The sequence below is a fragment of the Motacilla alba genome, chromosome 18 (assembly GCF_015832195.1).
Source record: "Motacilla alba alba isolate MOTALB_02 chromosome 18, Motacilla_alba_V1.0_pri, whole genome shotgun sequence".
Lineage (NCBI taxonomy): Eukaryota > Metazoa > Chordata > Aves > Passeriformes > Motacillidae > Motacilla > Motacilla alba.
The window spans coordinates 9,333,004-9,352,888 of NC_052033.1; the positions used below are offsets into that span (position 1 = coordinate 9,333,004).

General features: G+C 49.4%; 1 protein-coding gene across 4 annotated transcripts in view; it reads left to right on the forward strand.

Annotated features, from left to right (window-relative positions):
* The window catches only part of AXIN2 (axin 2), a 52,764-nt gene extending 34,724 nt beyond the window's left edge, over nt 1-18,040 (forward strand). For 3 of the 4 annotated variants that reach the window (XM_038157561.1, XM_038157558.1, XM_038157560.1), the window contains exons 3-11: nt 472-612; nt 6,426-6,528; nt 8,405-8,545; nt 8,701-9,188; nt 9,304-9,486; nt 9,771-9,989; nt 10,541-10,636; nt 12,037-12,204; nt 16,259-18,040. In XM_038157561.1, the coding sequence (XP_038013489.1) occupies nt 472-612; nt 6,426-6,528; nt 8,405-8,545; nt 8,701-9,188; nt 9,304-9,486; nt 9,771-9,989; nt 10,541-10,636; nt 12,037-12,204; nt 16,259-16,385 (1,666 nt within the window). In that variant the 3' untranslated portion in view covers nt 16,386-18,040. The remainder of the gene's footprint in view (nt 1-471; nt 613-6,425; nt 6,529-8,404; nt 8,546-8,700; nt 9,189-9,303; nt 9,487-9,770; nt 9,990-10,540; nt 10,637-12,036; nt 12,205-16,258) is intronic. The other variant, XM_038157562.1, reaches the window with a different exon arrangement.
* The last annotated feature ends 1,845 nt before the right edge of the window (nt 18,041-19,885 follow it).

The following is a 19,885-nucleotide window of genomic DNA, read 5'->3' on the forward strand; positions in this document are numbered from 1 at the left end:
TCCAGGCAGGTCTCCTGGTTCAGAGATACCAATAATTTGTGTTTCCAAAGGGATCCTAACCCTTGTCTTCAGAGTAGAAGTAAGCATTGTTGGCTGGTTGCTTGTGTCTTTCAGTGGTACTCGAGCTGTGAACTTCTTGGACTTTTCCTTGCTGGTGCCAGCAGCAAAACTCCTGCTGACCTCAGCAGTGCAGTATCAAGCCTTAAGGACTGAGCTTTTCAGGGTATCAAAGGATGCAGAGGCGCTTCCTGGGATTTCCCAGAGCACTTTAGGAGATGCTAAAAGTCTTCAGGGTTGTGCTCTGGGTGTGTTTAGACGCAGTGTCCTGGTTTAGGCAGTGTGCTGGCTGAGGTCTGAGCAGCGGATGGTTGGTTGGTTGGCTCTGAAGAGGTCGAGTGTGGTTCCCATAAGGATGGTGCTGCCATGAAGCCCAGGACTGTGCTAACTGGGTTCCTGTTCTGCCTGTGCTAGGTCCTTCAAGAGGAGCGACCCTGTTAACCCCTACCACGTGAACTCGGGCTATGTCTTCGCGCCGGCCACCAGCGCCAACGACAGCGAAATCTCCAGCGATGCCCTGACGGACGACTCCATGTCGATGACGGACAGCAGCGTGTGAGTACCTGCTGCTGGCCTCAGTTTGGGATGGGACACCTGTAAATCAGCTCTGTGGGGCTTAGGGGAGCGATGGGCATCACCCTGCTCGACCCAAAGGGGTGTGTGCCCCAACCAGGGCATGGCAGCCTCTCTCTCTCTCTCTCGCCCGCCGTTGCCGCAGGTATCGGATGCAGAGAAATAATGAATCCCTCTCTTGCCATTTTGCAACTGCAGCTGAGCAAACATGTTCTGCCCTGCCTCATGGTGCTGCCTGACTAACCCAAGGAGTGAATGAATCTCCCTGAGCCTTTGTCTTAAGGCCAGGCTTCCTTAACTAGTTATCAGTCATCAAAGAGGAGATTACTTCCTGTAGGAAGTACTTTCTGTAATTAACGTTTGTCATTAGTGTCAGAATGTACATTAATAGGGCAGTGACCTGAAGGGGCAAATAGCTGCTCATCTGGTGTGGCTGGGGCAGTGTTCAAAGAGCTATTTGGATGGAGCTGCGTGGATTAGGTGGGGGCGTTTCAGGAGCACACAGGCATGAGAGATGGTGCTGTGGCTGAGCCCAGGAATTGCAGGATCTGTCTTCTCCTGGCTGCTGAGGAGTGTGCAGTGTGGAGCAGGGTTTGACTGTCAGTTTGCTTTCCCCAGCAGGACGGAAATGGTGCTTTTATTTCTGTACAGGGGACAGTGAGGCTCACTTAGTGCTCCTAAGGACCATTTTCTTCAGCTTAGCAGAAGGCACATGTTGCTGTTTGTGTTTCATGGTCTTCACTTAAGTGCTCTAGAAGAGCCCACCTGTAACAGAGTGGTGCATTGCTGGTCTTTCATCTTGAAACTTCTCTAGTGTCTCTGTCAGACATGTCCAGTGGTCCCTGTGTGCTCCTCAGAGGGATTTTCATGCTGGGTTTTTGAAGTCAACATGCGTGAAGATGCACAACGAAAAACAGGATTTACCAAAAATCCTCGATGCATAAACAAAAAGCCCTTTTAAAAAATTTTTTTAAACGCACATGTGTGTTTTCAACTGATATTACGGAAAAAAATAGTTTGTTGTCCCAGCAGATTCCCTTATTGAACAATATTGGCATTAAATAAAAGAGCTGAATCATAGGGTGACTTCTTTATTTCTTCTTACTGGCTCTGGTTGTATGTGATCATGTGTCAACAGAGCATTCATTGGGTTAGTCATTTCTGGACCAGTGTAGGGTCACTTGGGATTCACAGGGCTAGGATTATACCCTCTCTTCACAGCAATGCCAATTGTAGGCCTTATACAGATGAGAGCACTGAGTGAGAAATAAAGTGCATGGTGGATGAAAGGCTTAACTGAATCGCTTTCAGCCCATTGTTAGTCCAGGGGAGCTTAGCGGGGATGAGAGGGCAGCAGCCCGCTTTGAAATTTGCTTGAACAAGTGAATAGGAGCTCCCCATAAAGCAGCGCCTGAAAGGAGCTGCCTGTTTTTTCCTGCCGTAACAATGGCCCGCGCAGGCTGGGAGAGTTTGGGGAAGCTTGGCTGATTAAACTGCCCACAGCTCCAGGCTGGGGGGCTGCAGGGAGCCCGGCGCTGGCAGAGGGGCAGATTTCTTGCCCAGGGGTGGCAGAGGGGCAGATTTGCAGCCTAAGGGTGGCAGAGGGGCAGATTTCCAGCCTGGGGGTGGCAGAGGGGCAGATTTCCTGCCTGAGGATGGCAGAGGGGCAGATTTGCAGCCTAGGAGTGGCAGAGGGGCAGATTTCCAGCCTGGGGGTGCCAGAGGGGCAGATTTGCAGCCTAAGGGTGGCAGAGGGGCAGATTTGCAGCCTGGGGGTGCCAGAGGGGCAGATTTGCAGCCTAGGAGTGGCAGAGGGGCAGATTTCCAGCCTGGGGGTGGCAGAGGGGCAGATTTCCAGCCTGAGGATGGCAGAGGGGCAGATTTGCAGCCTAGGAGTGGCAGAGGGGCAGATTTCTTGCCAGGGATGGCAGAGGGGCAGATTTGCAGCCTAGGAGTGGCAGAGGGGCAGATTTGCAGCCTGGGGGGTGGCAGAGGGGCAGATTTGCAGCCTAGGAGTGGCAGAGGGGCAGATTTCCTGCCTGGGGGTGGCAGAGGGGCAGATTTCCAGCCTGGGGGTGGCAGAGGGGCAGATTTGCAGCCTGGGGGGTGGCAGAGGGGCAGATTTCCAGCCTGGGGGTGGCAGAGGGGCAGATTTCCAGCCTGGGGGTGGCAGAGGGGCAGATTTCCTGCCCGTGCCACGCTCTGGCCCTGGGGCTGGCAGCAGGCACGCTGCAGCTTTCTGCAACTGGGCAAGGTAAACTGGCACTTCTGGGGGCTGGGCTTAAAGTTAAGGCTGGTGTAAAACTTCCTTTGCAGAGGAGAAGGGCTGCTGCCAGCATCTCTAGAGCAGTTGGGATTTTTGGGTGCTGCTGGCAGTGGCTCTGCTGGAAGCTGGAGGGGGTGCAGACCCACCCTGGCTGAGCCCAGGTGCTCAGCCTGTCAGGTTTTGTGCCCCTGGAACAGGGGGCCTTGTTCTGTTCCAGCAGCGTGAATGCAAATTAGTTCTTTTGGCTCATATTGGTATCAACTGAAGAGGAAAAACTTGTTCTGGAAAAGTCTGTCAGACATAGCAGTAAAGTGAGTTTGGAGCTTTTTTTTTTAAGTAAATCTAAGTCTGAACTGCACTGGGATTAGGAGAAATCTCCAAATAATGCGTAATCTGCCTTTTTTATTTTATTCCAGAAGCCAGGGATCAGTCTGTCCCTATATATTTTGTAATGGCCACAAAGCATCATGCAAATTTCTATTTCCATTTCTTGATTGGGGGGGGGGGGAAGGAAAGGGGATTTTTTTTTATTTGCTTATATCTTATTTATGGATTTACTTTGGACACAGGGGAATGCTGCTGAGCAAACTTCAAATATTACCTTATCTTACAAACCAGGCTTTTGATGTTGGCAAGATCAGAGGCTTGTTTCAGAGCCGTTGCCAAATGAAGATGGGAGTGAATGCATATGCGCATGAGTCTGATATTTCAAAGCAGCAGTAAAACTACATTCAGGTTAGGTCAGGCACATCTGAGTCAAAAGGCTAAGATAATTGGCTCAGCTTAAATGGCAGCTGACTGGGTAGAAGACTTCAAACTAGTGTTTCCCCCAGAAACAGATTGGCTTAGCCCCAGCCTGGTTAGCTGAAATGTTTATAATTAAACTCTACTATTTAGTGCCTCAACTCTGTAGCTCTTCAGCCCGCAGCTTTTAGTAGCCAAGAAAGTGAGTGCAAGTGTTGGCTGTTGGAGCAGGGGGAGAGGTGGCACCTGGAGAGCTGGGGTGAACCCTTGGCCTGCCCCAAAACCTCAGGCCAAGTTCAGCCCTTTCATTTCCAAGGTACTTTCCCCTGCTTGGGGGATCTGCTCAGCATCAGGGCTCCCCCTGACCCCCATATCTCTGGCTGGTGGCTCCAGCTCCATCCCTCTGTCCCTCCTGCAGTCAGGGGTCACTTGGTCACCTCTTCAGCCCTGGCCTTGTCCATTTTCCCCCTGTTTTCCAGGAAAGGGTTTAGACAGCTCTCAGCAAAGTGGCTGCTGAAGTCCCTTCCCATTCCCCAGGCTGACTTTCCCAAGCTGCTCCACAGCCTTCCCATCCCAGAGAAATACCTCTGGGTTTTTTTCACTCTTTTTTTTTTTAATTCTGCACGTTGTTACAAGTTGCAGAACTCTTCTGCCAGGGCAGGGCTGTGGAAGCAGGGAGCTGGAGGTTTGATGTGGGGCTCTCTGCCGTAACCAGAGGAATTTTAGGGGGAAGGAGCAATTCTTGTATCAACCTGAATGAAGGCAAATCGTAAAGTGAGGAGCCCACGCTGTTGGGTCAGTGTTGCTTTTCCTCCCGCTCCTTTACAACTAAACCCCAACTCCTTCTCCATAGCCTGTCCCAGAACTGTCCCTTTGGGCAGAGATGATCCTTGTGGAGCTGGGAACTTGGGGAAACCCCACAAGGAGATGTGTGCCACGGCAGAGGGACTGGGGACAGCATCTTGTGCTGGCAGAGCTGGAGGGAGGTGGGGAATGCAGGAGGGCTGCAGGGCTCCCTGATTGCATCCTTGTGGTGGACACACAGCCCTTCAGCTGCTTCCCTGCTCCTCCCCATCTGGCCTCTTGGCCTTCCATGGACAGAGGACACCTCCTTTTCCACTGAGTGTGTTGATGGGATTCATCCATGGGTTCAAGCTGGCATTTTTACTTTCCTTTGAAATGCCTGTTTTACTGGGCATTCCCTGTGCTGAAGGTCTTCCCTAAGAGACCCTTGTCTCAGGAGACCCCAGTTAACAAACATATCTCTGAAGGTACAGGTGGTTTTGTCTTCATCTTAGATTTGCTTTTCCCCCATCCTCCCCCAAAACTAAGACATGTCACGTGCCCCAAGCCCCATTGCCCCATGGTTTGTGGAGCAGAAATACTTCACGGGGAGGTGCCTGGTGGCCACCAGTGGCTGTGTTGGCTGTTCTGTGCTGGGCTGCTCCTCCAGAAAGCTCTTGGATCCCCCTGTTGTGCAGTGGGGACGTGGGGACAATCAGCTCCTTTCATTTTCCATGTCACATGTGCTCAAAAACTGTGTTTAGAGGAGGTGCTCATCTTGTGGCATCAAGGGCTTCCAAGCATGCTCGTTTTTATTATAAAGATTTTTCCAAGTTTATGAAGATGGGATTGTTCTGATCCTTCATTCCAGGCTTTGCAGCTTAGTCTTGCTCATTAATGGCAGCTGAAGGCTTTGGCCAAGATCTTCACAAAGCTCTTCTGTCACCTGCTTCAAGCTTTGAGTGGTGGCATCTGATCATCCTCCTCCAGGGGAGGGACATGGTGCCTCTGGGAGGGTGTTCTGGTGTGTGGCCACGGGAGGGGACACGCAGGGACACTGTGCCACGCTGGCTCCTCTGGCAGCAGCGTGGGGCCAGCGCTGTCTGCTCCTCCTTGGGCTGGAGTTATTTTCTCCTCTCAGGAGATGAGTCAGGTGTGGGGGCAGGTGGATGAAAGGGATGGCACCGGAGATCAAGGTTCTTCAGGCAGTCTGAGGGAAGTGGTGGAATGAGACATTCAGGATCTCCAGGCGTTCTCTTCCGGCTGGCCCCGCTGTCTGTGGAAGGCCTTTTCATCCTCACTGGGGTAATTTTTTGTGTGGCCTGGTAAAGATGCCTGGAGTGGGACATGCAGGGGGCTGTTCCCACTGGAGAGCCTTGAGCTCCTGGTCTGCTCTCTCCTCGTGGCTTCCTGGCAGGAGCTGGGCTGGCTGTGGGCAGCAGTGTCAGTGTCCAGAGGACAGGCCCTGACCGTGTTCATGTCCTGAGGTGTCCTGTGCTGGCCAGCCTCGGGGCAAGGGAAACGTCCTGGATCTTAAATGGGACTAGAGGTGAGGAGCAGCCTCTGGATGGCCATCCATCCTCAGCCTCTTCCTTGTTTCCACTGTGCCAGCAGTTCATGGAGTGTCCCAACGCTTGAGGAACGTTGTGGTCCTAGAGAACGTAATTGCATGGGGAAAAACCTGAAATTAAAGGTCAGGAGCAGAAACATGGTGTTGGAAGGGCCTTGGAAGTAAAGCTGATGGGATCTTTGGACGTCTGCCCATGTGGAGTTGCCTTCAGCTTTTCAGCTTTTGCTTAATTACTGCACATCCATGTGCATCCTTTGGTGACACAGGCACTTCCCACACCGCCGGATATTTGAGGCTTTGGGTGTCATCCAGAGGGCTCAGCACCTCTGGGAACGAGGGCTTGCGGCTGCCTGGGTGGTTCCAGAGGGGATGGAGAAGTGTCTCAGAGCATGGGGACAGCCCCAGCTGACGTGGCCTCTCTTCCATGTGCAGAGATGGGATCCCCCCGTACAGAATTGGGAGCAAGAAGCAGCTCCAGCGGGAAATGCACCGGAGCGTCAAGGCCAACGGTCAAGTTTCTCTACCTCATTTTCCGGTGAGTCCAGGAGGGATCTGCGGGGTCTGGGTGGGCCTTGGGAAGTGCTAGGGCTGGGGACAGGTACACGTGGAGGGAAGGGAGCAGGGGAGGAGAGCATTTCCATCCCACTGTGATGCCAGGGGAGAGGTGCTGCTGGGTGTTGGGCAGGAGCTGTGTGCTCTCAGCATCGTTCCAAAACCCTGCTTGTGCATGGTCGCATCTTGGTCTTTCCTGAAACCATTGCTAATTAGGAGTTTTCAGGGGCGCTGAATTTGTCCTGTTGGTTAAATCCCAAGTGGAGATGTGTTGGTTAAATCCCAGTTGGGTCTAGTGGGAGCCTTGGCTCTGGCTGCCACCCTGACACTCCTGTGGTGCCGAGCAAGGCCTGGCCTCGTGTGCATCGCTGCGAGAGCTGGGTGTGTGAGCTGGGGGTGAGCAGGAGCTCCCCAAAGAGAGATCTGGCAGCAGATCCCTGCCTGGCTCTGAGGGGATCTGATGCACGGTGCTGCCCTGCTCTTCAAAATTAACTCGCTGACTTGCTAATTCAGTTGACTTGCAGCCTCTCGATTCCTGCAGTGAATAAACTGTTTACACAGACAAGTGTAAACTTATCTTGTCTTGAGATTAATATGCTAAAATTCCTCTTTCTGCTGTCTTAAGCAGCAAGAAGTCATAGATGATATTTCTGGTGGAAGGTCGGAGGGTGGTTTATGTGGTTTTTCTTTTTGGTATTTTTTTTCCCCCTTCCTTCCTAAAGAAAGTTCTATAGCCTGAGCTTGTAAATTAGATTATTTTGTCCCAGGGCGTGCAAATCGACTTTCTCTGTAAGGCAGTGCTTTGATCAGGGACTGAATAGAGCCAGCTTGTGTAAGAGTGACAATTTCCAGCAGAGTGGCCTTTTTCTACCCTCACATCATTTCTGGAGCTAAGTGGTTGCCGGAGAGAGGCCCCACCTCATCTGGTGGGTAGTATGTGAAAGAGTTGGCAGTTCAGCTTTCTGCTTTGGGGGGGAGAAAGAAGGAGAGTGGGGGCGAGGAGTGGGGTGTGTGGGGATGGCAGGAGGGAGGGCAGAGTCAAGTGGGTGGTTTCTTTTTCCTCCTTTTTTTTTTTCCTTTCCTCCCCTTTTCCTGCCATGTTTGCTTCTTTTGGCAGAAATTCGCGTTTTGCCTTTTTATATTCTGCACTTGATTTGGAGATGTTCCCTTTTTCCCTTGATAGATCTGCTTGAGGCAGCCAAGCTCAGCAGTGTAGCACCGCTAGCCTGCAGCAGCTTTCTTCATTTTCTGTACAAAGAGATGGAGGGGGGGGGAAGAGATCTAGGACACTGTTGAGACAACACTACCTCAAAGGTGCCCAGTGTGTAGCCAGGAAATAAATTACCAGCACTTCTCTGATCTGCAACCGTTTGACTTCTTTTTTTTTTTTTTTTCCCTCCTTTCCCTTTTTCTCCCCCATCTTATTTTTTTTAATTTCCAACTCCTTTCTGTTTATACTCACTTTATTCCTTTAGTTAAAGTCTCTCTCCCTCCCACCTCAGAGGTTTTTTTTTTTTTTTTTTTTTTTGATGTTTGACAACAGTCTTTGAAGATTTTCTACTTCAGAGTAGCTACTGATGGGCTGGTTGTACTACAGAGAGAACAAGCGGGGTTCCTCAGAGTGCGACCAACTGCTCCTGCCGAAGGCAAACGCTGGTGGGGAGGATGTCACTCCATGAGGCCACAGCACTAGCTCATAAAAATCCAGAGCAGACCATGCCTAGTTGCGGTCGTCTTTTCATCCAAACATGGAGACACAACAAGCGTGGCGGGGCCGGCGATGCCGCAGCGGCGAAGCACCCGCGCCCCGCGCCGCCCGCTAAACATTGCCTTGTGCCTTCTGTCCCCGCTCCTTGTAGAGGACCCACCGGCTTCCCAAGGAGATGACCCCGGTGGAGCCAGCTGCCTTCGCCGCCGAGCTCATTTCCCGGCTGGAGAAGCTGAAGCAGGAGCAGGAAACCATGGACTGTCTGGAGGAGAGGCTGCAGCAGATCAAGGAGGTAGGATTAGCGTTCCCAGAGCTCCGCGTGCCACCCGGCCGGCTGGCGGGAGGGGGCCGTTCCCTGCCCGCGGGGTGGCGGGGGGGACATCCCGGCGCGCGCCTCGCCAGCTCCCGGCCCCTTCCATTCATTCCCTGCCATCCCTTGTCTGGCAGGACGAGGAGAAGGAGGGCGCCGAGCTCCCTGCCAGCCTGCAGAGCGGTCGGGACGTGGCCAACCCCCAGCACCCGCTGTCGCTCCTGCCCTCGGGCAGCTACGAGGAGGACCCCCAGGCCATCCTGGACGAGCACCTCTCCCGCGTGCTGAAGACCCCCGGCTGCCAATCGCCCGGCGTGGGCCGGCACAGCCCCCGCGCCCGCTCGCCCGACCGCCTGCCCGCGGGCAAGCTGCCGCCCGGCACGGCCTCGCTGGCCGCCTGCGCCCTGCTGGGCAAGGGCTTCATCACCAAGCAGACCACCAAGCATGTCCACCACCACTACATCCACCACCACACTGTGCCCAAGACGAAGGAGCAGATCGAGGCCGAGGCGGCGCAGCGGGTGCAGTGCTGCTGCCCGGCGGGCGGCGACTACTACTGCTACCCCAAGTGCAAGGGCCACCCCAAAAACACCGACCCCCCTCTCTCCCCGCTGGAGCCCTTCGGGTAAGTCACCAGCATCTCCACGGCACCCACCCCAAACCATCACCCGTCGTCCCGCTGCGGTGGGGCTGATGGGGACGGGGGCTGACCGTGGGCTCGTGTCCCTTTGTGCCACCAGCAGGACGGGGACGCTGCTGAAGAGGCCGGGCCGGGGAGTGGACAGCGGGGCCGCGGCGGCCGGGGACGGGGGGCTGCCCGGCCCCGGTGGGGTGCAGCTCCCAGGGGGCGAAGCGGATCGGGCGCAGAACGTCTGGCAGTGGATGCTGGAGAGCGAGAGACAAAATAAGCACAAGACCCATAGGTAAATACGCAGCTGTCTACGGCAATATCGCTCCCGGTAAATATTTATATATTACATGGGCTGTCTATTTTTACAATCGCTAAAAACAAATGAGACTCTTTGCTCCTCCGGTTTAATATAAAAGCTGTTCCGCAGAACCAGAAAAACCACAAAAATGTCATGTTTTTGGCAATAAACCTCCTTTCATGTTATGACAGACTTTTGAGAGGGAGCGAGCAGAATAGGAGCTGCTATTAAAGTCATATTTTCCAGCTTTTCTAACCCGACTTCTTCCCTTCCCCAAGCACACAAAGCACAAAGAAGGCCTACAGCTCCGACTGCGCCAAGGGGGCCCCCGGCCGCCACCACCCGTGGGGGACGGGCAGCCACCCCCGCGGGGCACAGCCCGCCCATCCCTTCGTGCAGGACCCCGCCATGCCCCCGCTGACGCCACCCAACACCCTGGCCCAGCTGGAGGAAGCGTGTCGCCGCCTGGCCGAGGTCTCCAAGCCGCAGAAGCCACGGTAACGGCCACGGCAGGGACGGTCCCTGTCCTGCCATGGGGACAGACGGGGCTGGGGGAGCTTTGCTGAGGGTGGACGGGGATGTGTCCTGCCCGTCCAGGCAGAGGGATGGCCATGGGGACGTGTGACAGCCATGGGGACGTGTGACAGCCTCCTGGCCGAGCAGAGGATGAGCCTCTTGTGTTCCAGCCCCACCCTGCACCGGCACAAATAGTTGGAATCCGAGGCTATTACTTCCAGTCTTTTGATGGCTGTAATTTGCCCGTTTTTCCTCTGGGACAGGCTCCAGCTACATACCAAGTGGGGAATTGGACTGGTTATCGTTCATTTGGGTATGGAAGGATAAATTAGCCCACAGCATTTTTAATTCTTCCTTTGATTGTTTACAACATGTGAGGCTTGATACAAAGAGCGAACTTAATGACCCACAGGAGACTTCAATTAAGGAGATTGTATTTCAACAATTTTTTTCTTAAAGTTGTTTTTTCTCTTTTTTTTTTTTTCCCTCCCCCTTCCTACTTCCCCACTTGCTTTCCCCCTCCCCACTTCAGATGTTCAACCTCAAATCAGCAGAGGGACCGAAACCACTCCGCTGCCATTCAGGGGGGAAGCTCCCCTTTCTGCAATGCAAGTCTAACGACAGAAGAGTGAGTATTGCACGTGCAGAAAAGGAATGGGGAATAAATATATATATATATATATATATATATATAATTATATTTTCATTAAATGGATTGAGCTTTGAAAGGAGAGGAAATTCTTATATCTGAAATTTCCCCTTTCAAACATTCTTCTTAAAGAAAGAACAAAACATTTTCAAATCTTGTCTCCGGCTCTTTTTAACTTGCATTCCTGTAAAGTGGACAAAGATTGGATTAGTCTAATTACAGGATGGTTCTTTTAACAAGAAATCTGCTACAGAGAGGTCTAAAATGGCCTAAATAATTAAAGTTTTCTTTCTTACCCTCTTCATCTTAAGCAATGAGTAATGTTTGAAGTCCAGACTGAGCCACCTGACTAGAGCCTTTCATTTTTAATTGGTTGACCTTAAGTCCACCAGCTGTCTTTGCTAGCAGCTTTTTTTCTGAAACCACTCTACAAAGACTTAGAACAAATTAGGAAGACTAAATTACTGCGGACTAACACTTTGTGACCTTTTGACATGCCAAGTGTACATTGCCTCAGAAGCAGTTGTAGATTTGGCTGCATGGTATTCACTAGAGTGTTGCCATTTTGCTGGGTAATATTGTTTTAATTATTCTTTAAGAAGCGTTGCTTGGGTGCAAATGGCAGAATCCAGTTAATTTTATCCTCACTGGGAAAAATAAGATTACCTGGATGCTTGAGGTGGAGCATCTGGCAGGGGGTTTGCTTTGGGGCTTGGTGGTTGCAGGTGGGTTTGGGCATGAGGAGGAAGCTTGGGAGATGTTTTATGTGAGGGTAGATGAAAAGAGCCTTTAAAATCCTGGGGGCTTGCTGGGGAGGGTGAGCCCAACCTCCATCCCTCAGCTCCCCCTCTGCCATGCTCTGACCCCAGGGGAGAATGGCTTCAAGGCGAAGGAGGGTGGGTTAAGGTTGGATATTGGGAAGAAATTGTTCCCTGTGAGGGTGGGGAGGCCCTGGCACAGGGTGCCCAGAGCAGCTGTGGCTGCCCCTGGATCCCTGGAGGTGTCCAAGCCAGGTTGGACAGGGCTTGGAGCAGCCTGGGACAGTGGAAGGTGTCCCTGCCATGGCAGAGGGTTGAAACTGGATGATCTTTATGGTCCCTCTCAACCCAAGCCATTCTGTGATTCCCACTGTGGAAATGCAGCAGAGGGCTGTGCAAACACATCCCAGCCAATTCCCAGGCAGTACAGGAATATCTGATTTTCAGGGTATTTCTGACACAGGAATATCTGATTTTCAGGGTATTTCTGACACAGCAATATCTGATTTTCAGGGTATTTCTGACAGCATTCACCAACTCCACTGCTGGTTGGAGTGAGGTGAAGCAGCCTGTTCTCAAATGGAAAACCAGAGGGTTTTGTGTGTGTTTTCTGTTTTGCAGTCACAAAGAGCCAAAGAAACTGCCAGTTGTTCACACCTCTCAGTCTGGTGAGCTGGTTGTCACCTATTTTTTTTGCGGAGAAGAAATTCCCTACAGGAGGATGTTAAAGGCCCAGAGCCTGACACTTGGGCACTTTAAAGAACAGCTGAGCAAAAAGGGAAATTACAGGTAAGAATGTGTGATTTGTTTGTTCTTTAGTGTGTTACAACAGGTCAGAAGAGTTAGCAGATATTTTGCAGTGACACTCTGGATTTTCAGAGGCTGTGGCTCTTCTTAGTCTCTTCCCACTCAAAGCAGGAGAAACGTGGAGATGGAGAGAGGAGCTTTGGCTGTGGGGCCAACTCCTCCCTTCCAGTTGCATTAGGAGCTGTGCTCCAGCCCTTCTCCAAAAAGCTTCAATACCAGGGAAATGTGGGATGGCTTTGTGACAAAGGCACGGAGCAGTGCCATTCAGATTGCAAGCTGGGGTCAGCATTCACCTGGCTGCTGGGCTCCTGCTTTGCCTACAGTTCAACTATTCCATTTTTGATTATTTTTTGCAATGGTGTGGCCATAAATGGAGTCAGCGATGGGCTGGGATGGTGCTGCTGAGGGACATGGAGATGGAGATGGAGCTCACTCCCTTTTCTCTTCATTAGAGGGGAAGAAAACCTCTGCCCTGCAGGGAAAGCTCCACCAGCAATACCTGCAGCAGTTCCTCCTCAGAAACACCAACAAACCCTGCTGCTCTGGTTTCTAGCTCCCATCTCCCAGTTTAACCAGTTTGCTGCTTCCTCTGCTCAGTTTGCTGCCTTGGCTCAGCTATGGCAGTAGCTTCACATTGGCTCTTTTTGGCTGCCCTTTCCCAGTGGATCTGGGCACCCTTGGGATACTCTGTTGAGCAGGACAGGGACATTCCAGCCTTTTTTTTTAATTTTTTTTTTAATTTGCGCTGAATTTGGTGGTGTCCTGCCCTGTAACTGGCAGCCTCAGATTTAACCTGCAGATGTTCATTTTGGTTTGGTACAAGGAGTCCCCAGCTTGCTGCCCCATCACTGGCCTCTCTCTAGGTGTGGAAATTCCACCTGTAGAGGCCAGGGGTTGGTGACCCTGGGCACTCTCAGGCTGGGGGATGCCAAGCTGGGATCTCTCCATGGCTCTTGCACAGTGGGGCTGAAATATTCCAATTCCTCTCCAAACCATCTTTGCAGCCCACCCAGCTGCCATTGGATGGCACCAACCAGCAAGTGCATCCAACCTGGATACCCTGCAGGATAATCCCTGTGCTTCTGGCACCCTTGTGCCATTTTCCAGCCCCTAAAACCTGTCCCACTGTGCTCCTCCTCCTTTGCAGACCAATTTCCTCGGCCTCACCACTGCTCTGCCACTGCCCGGTGGCTGTGTAGTCCCAATTCCTCCCAAAAACCCCAACGTTTTTTAATGTTTGTTGGTTTTGTGTGACATTTTTCATGTGATGCCCAAGTGCAAGACTAGGCTCCTGAAACCTCTGTGGCCCAAAAGCCCCTCCAGGTGCAATTATTTGTGCCTTGTCGGACTGTAATTACTTTAGAAAATGTTTTTAAGTGACTGACAAGGATGAAACAACGTTTTGCTTAGATCTCACCCCTTTACACCTGGGTAAAGACAATACAGAAATTTATAAAAGGAACTTGGGTACGTGCCCAGTATTTTATCTTGCACAGACACAAGGTGAAACTAATTACACAAATGTGTGTACCTCCAGGGAATCATTTTGATCTAAGCTTTGACTTTTGGCTGGACTTTGAGTGAAACTGCGGGTGACCTTCAGGGGAGAGGTCCGCAGTGCCCGGAGTAGCGTGTGTGTTACGGGGAGGCACTAACTAGGCTGCTTTGGTCACATCTGGCATTGATTTCTTTTTAAGGCACATTTAATAAGCATGTCTTTGAAGCCCTTGCCTTTCATTTAATGCACAAAGACATGCAGAAATGCTCCACTCTCCAAATTCTTTATTGATTGGATCAGTTTGCGAGGCGGGTACCTCGGGCTCCCGCGATGCCAGAGCCCCGCCGGGGAAGCGCTGCCTTGGCTTTCCACACCACCCCCCCAAAAAAAAAAAAATTAAAAAAAAAAAAGGAATTAAGCAGTGATTTAATACTGATGGCGTTAACAAAAAACAAACATACACGCACAGAAAAAAGTGGGTGGTGTCGGGTAATCTGGGGATGGCAGTGGTTCAAAACAGAGCTGCAAGGCCGGGCCCGCGTGCCTCGATTGGTGCCAGATGTCCCAAAAAATAAAATTAAAAAAAAAAAGGAAAAAAAAAAAAAAAAGGAGCAAAGCTTGCCACATAAAATATGTTTCGATGGAAAGCCCATTGCTGAGCAAATAAGAGCAGAGTAACTTGTTTGAAGATGTTGTGGGGGTGGATTTTCTTTTTCTTTCTGCTTTGCCTCCTCCTTTTCTTATTTTTCCCCATTTCTCTGCGAAATAAGGTTGTAATTATGTAAAAGGTCATAGCGTGTTTTCTCAAATAAAAATTTTGTAAACACAGCCAGGGTTTGGGCTTGGGGAGGAAGTTCTTGGGAAGAGTGGCTGTTATCTGGACAGGGGAGAGGGAAGGGAAAGTTCTTTGTAACTCATTCAAACTTTCCTTGGGTTTTTTGGGTTTATTTCAAGGCTGCTGTCCTGGAGAGTTGTGGCCTTGACCTGCAGCACGGAAGTTGGTGGGAGTTGGGCCATTGACTTCCCTGAGTGCAGGCTCTGAAGGACTCAAATAATATGTTTTTTCCTTGCTGAGCCATTTAAGGTGCAACATGTGTCAATTCTGCTTGGAATGACTTCACAAAAATACATCCTAACCATACCTGGACTAATTGGAAGTGGTTTCATCTCATTGACTGAAAAGAGGGATCTTTTATCCCTCTACCAAAATAATTTTAATGTCCCTGAAAATAACGAGGTATTTCAAAAATGCATCATAAAACAAGTCACTAAATAAAAATGTCTGATTCCAAGGCCCTGCTGTGGCTCTTCCAGTTTTAGTAGTAAAAGTGAGCTTCATTTGATCTCCTTTGCCATCCTGAAGAAAATCATAATTACAAACCCCTTTCTCCCTGACAAACATCTGCCAGCCCAAGTTGTCTGGAAGCTACAGGGGAGGAGTTAATTTTTTATATATAGATATAATTTTTTTTAAAAATTTATATAGATTTTTTTTTCTTTGTAATCCATCTGCTGGAATATTTTCCATCCCTGGCAATCAGATGGCAAAGCCCTTTTCCAAGGGAAAGGAGGAATCTCCAAGGAGGTGTTGGGCGGCAGACGGACAGACTCCCTAAATGCTACCCCTCTGAATGGAAGCCCTTCATTTGTGCATATGCAATTAAGCAGCCTTAGAAGGAAGAAAGCTCCAAACGGGATAAAAGGAACCTTTAATCAAGAAGCTGAACGGTCTAATTCAGGATAATAGAGGGGTCCTTACTGTTTGACACAGGAGGGGTGGGGGTGCTTTTTGTCTCTGCAGCGTTGGCTTCATGATCTAACGACCCGGAGCAAAAGAGCAGGAATGCAGGACACTGCTACTTGACCTCCCCGTGTCACGGCCCAGGGGCTGGACCAGGCTCTCCGAGTGCTCCTGAGCCTCGGGAAGCAGAGGCAGGAGTTTGTGTCCCTTTTCTTGCACCCGGGAACGGGGTTGTTCCAAGTCCGGGATGTTTTTTCCAGCGGGAACACCGCAGAGTTTCAGCTCCTGCGTTGCAGGAAGCTGGGATGGTTTGCTTTTCATCCATCCTTTTAATAACAGTTGCTAATTTTAATGTTGGCCTTCAGCTTTGAAACAAGAAAACACATGAAAGAAAGAAGGTGGGGAGAGAGGGGAACCTTAAGAATGCTTGGCTTTGAAATCCTATTTATTTATTTTTAAATGAGATATTTGACCAGAAATCACTGTGCTTTCTAATTTTCTTTATGGCTGGGGATACCACTGCCAGTGTGTGTAATCTGCTCACTGGAGAAGCTGTTGTCATCCCTGAGGAACATTCACAGCCCTGCTCCTTCCGTCCCACCCCATCCCTGCTGCCCCAGGGATGCTTTCAAGCCACCAGACCCGAGCAGCCCAGAGGCGTTCCTGGAGGAACATCCTCAGGAGGGAGAAACTGGAAACATTGTGGTTATAAAAAAACCGGCAAAGCATCCTTTGCCTTTTTACCTTTTGATTTATTTGGGTTTTTTTAACCCGTGTTTTAATTCTCTTTGCCACAGATACTACTTCAAAAAGGCCAGCGACGAGTTCGACTGCGGGGCGGTGTTCGAGGAGGTTTGGGAGGACGAAACCATCCTGCCCATGTACGAGGGAAGGATCCTCGGGAAGGTGGAAAGGATCGATTGATGGCATCTGTGTTTCTCAAGGAAGCTTAACCTAGGAAAATCTTTGGACACACAACAGTAGTGATGATGAGGAAAGAGGAAAACAAACAAACCACTCTGAAGGAAAAGTTTTGAACCAATGAAGAAAAAAAAAAAAGTGAAGTCTATGAAGACTTTGCTGAATTAGCCTTAGAGGAAAAGAATGGCATTTATTATTCATGAGTTGGGTACTGAGATGATAAAAACCCTGGACTATTTATTAGAAACATGACCACTGTTGGCTATTGGAGATGCAGACCATGTTTGAGAGACTTCCATACATAATATATGATTTCCTGGGGATCTGAAATCTATGGACTAAGAGAAACTGTGTATAGCTTACCTTAACAGTAATCCTTATTGATATTTATTGAACAGTCTGTTTTCCCTTAAGTCCAGTTTTTGGATATGCTGCTTTAACAATGGAGAAGAGAGGGGCTGGGAAGTGGGGTGAGGGGAGGAAGGAGTATTTTATTTTTTTACATTTTTCCCACTATCTAAAATTTAGGAGTTTGGCGATGAGCACATTCGTGATGTTTTTGGTTTTTTTTTTTTGAAGGGGGAGAAGGGAAGGAGTGAGGTCGTGCCCAGTATTTCTCCAAGTGAAGATAAAACTTTCCTAAAGAAATAATATTAATAATAATAATAATAAAAGCCGAAATAAAAATCCATTCACCTAGAGACCGGTGCATTTTAATCTATGCTGCTCTAATTTGAAATAAAGGTCTTAAACATTAACTCTATTTAGATGCAATATAACAACAACAACAGCAACAGGTTATTTTGTCCATGGATTTTGGCGGGGTGAGGTTTTTGCCTTGCTGCTCTCAGTGGTGTCCAAGGTAGAGCAAAACCCCGAGCCTGGGAGGGCTGTAGAAGGAGCCATCCCATTCCCATGTCCATATTTAGCACAGCTGGAGGTTAAAAAGGTTGAAAGCCCGCGTGGGTTCCGCAGAGCTAAAGGTTTTTAGCTGTTCAATGTTAGCACTACTTGTGTTTCGAGGCCGTGTAACTGCGACGGGGCGTGTTCAGCTCGGTGTGGAGCGTGTGAGTCCTTGTGTGGTGGGGTTTGGTTGGGGTTTTTTTTTTTTTTGGCTGGGTTTTTCTCTGCCTCACCTTGAACACCCACAGGCCGTGGGAGATGCGGGTGAAGGCTCTGGAGCTCTGTGGGGTGGGGTTTTTGGGGCAGAACAACCCTTTCCTGAGAAAGACCTTGCATTTCAACAGTTGGGTTTTGTGTTGATTAAGTTAATCTGTGCATTCTGTTTGCCATTGCTACTTTGTGTAAGTCTGTATATATTGTAGAAAATGTATGGTGGAAATATTAATACACTATCTCTAGTGTTTTTTAAATTTAATCAGTACAGTACCTGTGCCTGCATGGTGTTACAGACCATGCTTCGCCCTATATTCAGGGTTCAAGCTTTCCCTTGCTTGTTTAAGGGGTTTATGTATAAATATATTTTATGCCTTTTATTACAAGTCCTGTACTCATGACTTTTGCCATGGCATTTTGTTCTACTTATACTGTAAATTATGCATTATAAAGAGTTTCATTTAAAAAAAAATTACTTGGTACAATAATTATTGTAATTAAGAGATGTAGCCTTTATTAAAATTTTATATTTTTCAAATTAATATTGTCTTGACTTTTTTTTCACCCTTAATGCCTTAAAAGGGTTTTTTCTCATGGTGGTGGTAGCTGGAAAGAGCTGGTGAGCTTCCCTGCCTTGGCAGGGGCTGTTCCAGCTGGGAAGGAGGCAGCAAAGGCTGGAGCTGCTCTTCAGTGTGGGGATTAAATCATTTACAGCTCCTTCAGGTAACTCACCTGCAGATTGAACCTGTCTTGCTTCCAGACTGCGCTGCTGAGCGCACCTGATGGAGCCAGGGTGTGACACCCGCAGGGATGTGGTGGTCCCCAGGCTGGAGCTCCTGTCAAGGCACACGTGGTGGGTTTGGTGTTGGGTTTTGGGGATGGCCACGGCCTTGCCCAGATGTGATTGGGGTGGGACTGCCCACCTGCATCCCATGCCAGAGTAAACTCAGCTTTGTGGCGTTCGGGGCAATGCCCAGCTCTGTAAAGCCCCAGCTCAGGTGGCCACATTGGCCAGGGTGACCTGGGCGAGGTTTGCTGGGAGCTGCTGAGCAGGACAGGCCCAGGGAGCTCCCCCCCGAGCTCCTTCCCTCTCACTCGTGGGGTACAGACCATATTCTATAGCTGAACAGGCTCGATCTGTTCCTCAGGGGAGCTGCCCGTACCAGGGATGGATTTGTCTCCCAGCTGTCGCCCAGACCTTCCTGGCTCAAGTGAGAAATGCTGGGAAGGCGATTGTGGAGCAGCTTTTGGTCTGTCCTGTTGGTAACCAGAGCCAGCCCTTTGCTTCTGCCTCACCAATGGCACTGACTAGGGCTTTTTTTTTTTCCTTCCTCCCCTCTCTCCACCCTATTTTTTTCTATGAGGTTTTAAATTATCTGGGTTATTTTGTGTGTTTGAGAAGACTTCATTTAAAACATCAGTAAAACTTGTATCAAAGGGCTCAACTTCACACTGAGTACACAGAGCTGGGGACTGAATCCTGCAGTTCAAGGGAGCTGCAGGCAGTTTTACACATTTAAATGGATGGTGCCTTGTTTTAAAAAAACCATCTGAAGTTCATGGGGTTCATCTTAATTGATAAGCTGGACATAACGGATGGGTGTAGGGAGACTTCAACAACATAAGGGAAGAAAGATTTTTTTTTTCCCCCTCTCTCTCTTTTTTTAGTCTACCATCAAAGGTTGGGAACTTAGCACTACATCGTAGTATTATTTTTCTTCTGCTATTAAAATGAATCACACTGTGCCTAATTCTTCTTGGGAAGATGAATGTGTTTGAGGCAGCTTGAAGCCATTCAGTGCCTCACAAGCCTTTGCATCTTTCTATCAATGTTCCAAAATACTCACCTCTGTTTTTTTGGATGTCTGTAGAAACAATATATAAAATGGCTTCAAATACATGGCAGGCTGTTTAGTGGAGATGAAAGGGTATTTGAATAGTCTTTTTAAAATGAATGAAAAGTGAATACTCTCTTCTGTTTCAATTATAAGTGGGACATGGAGCTCGTTAGACACCACCTTAATATGTGACACTCTGAAAAATGTTCACCTACCTTCAGCAGTTCAGAAACATTTTGTTTTTTAGCTTGTCTCGGGATAAGGATTGTGATTACAGGTCTGGCATGTTCCCTGCTAAATGGAGAGGCAGCGTGGGAAAGTTCTGCTCTTACAGCTTGAAAGTAACATCCAACCAAATTTTTTTTTACACAGTACAGAAGATTGAGAGGGAGTAAGAACCTTATTTTGACCCAAGTGGGGGGTTTTTTTAAAGTTTAGCTGAAGTTTATCAGGTTTAACAAAAACCATGTAAATTCATGCAGAAAAAAAGGTGCCCACAGAGCTGCTTTTGGTGTCAAAATATCCCGCTTTAGATCTTTTCAGAGGAGG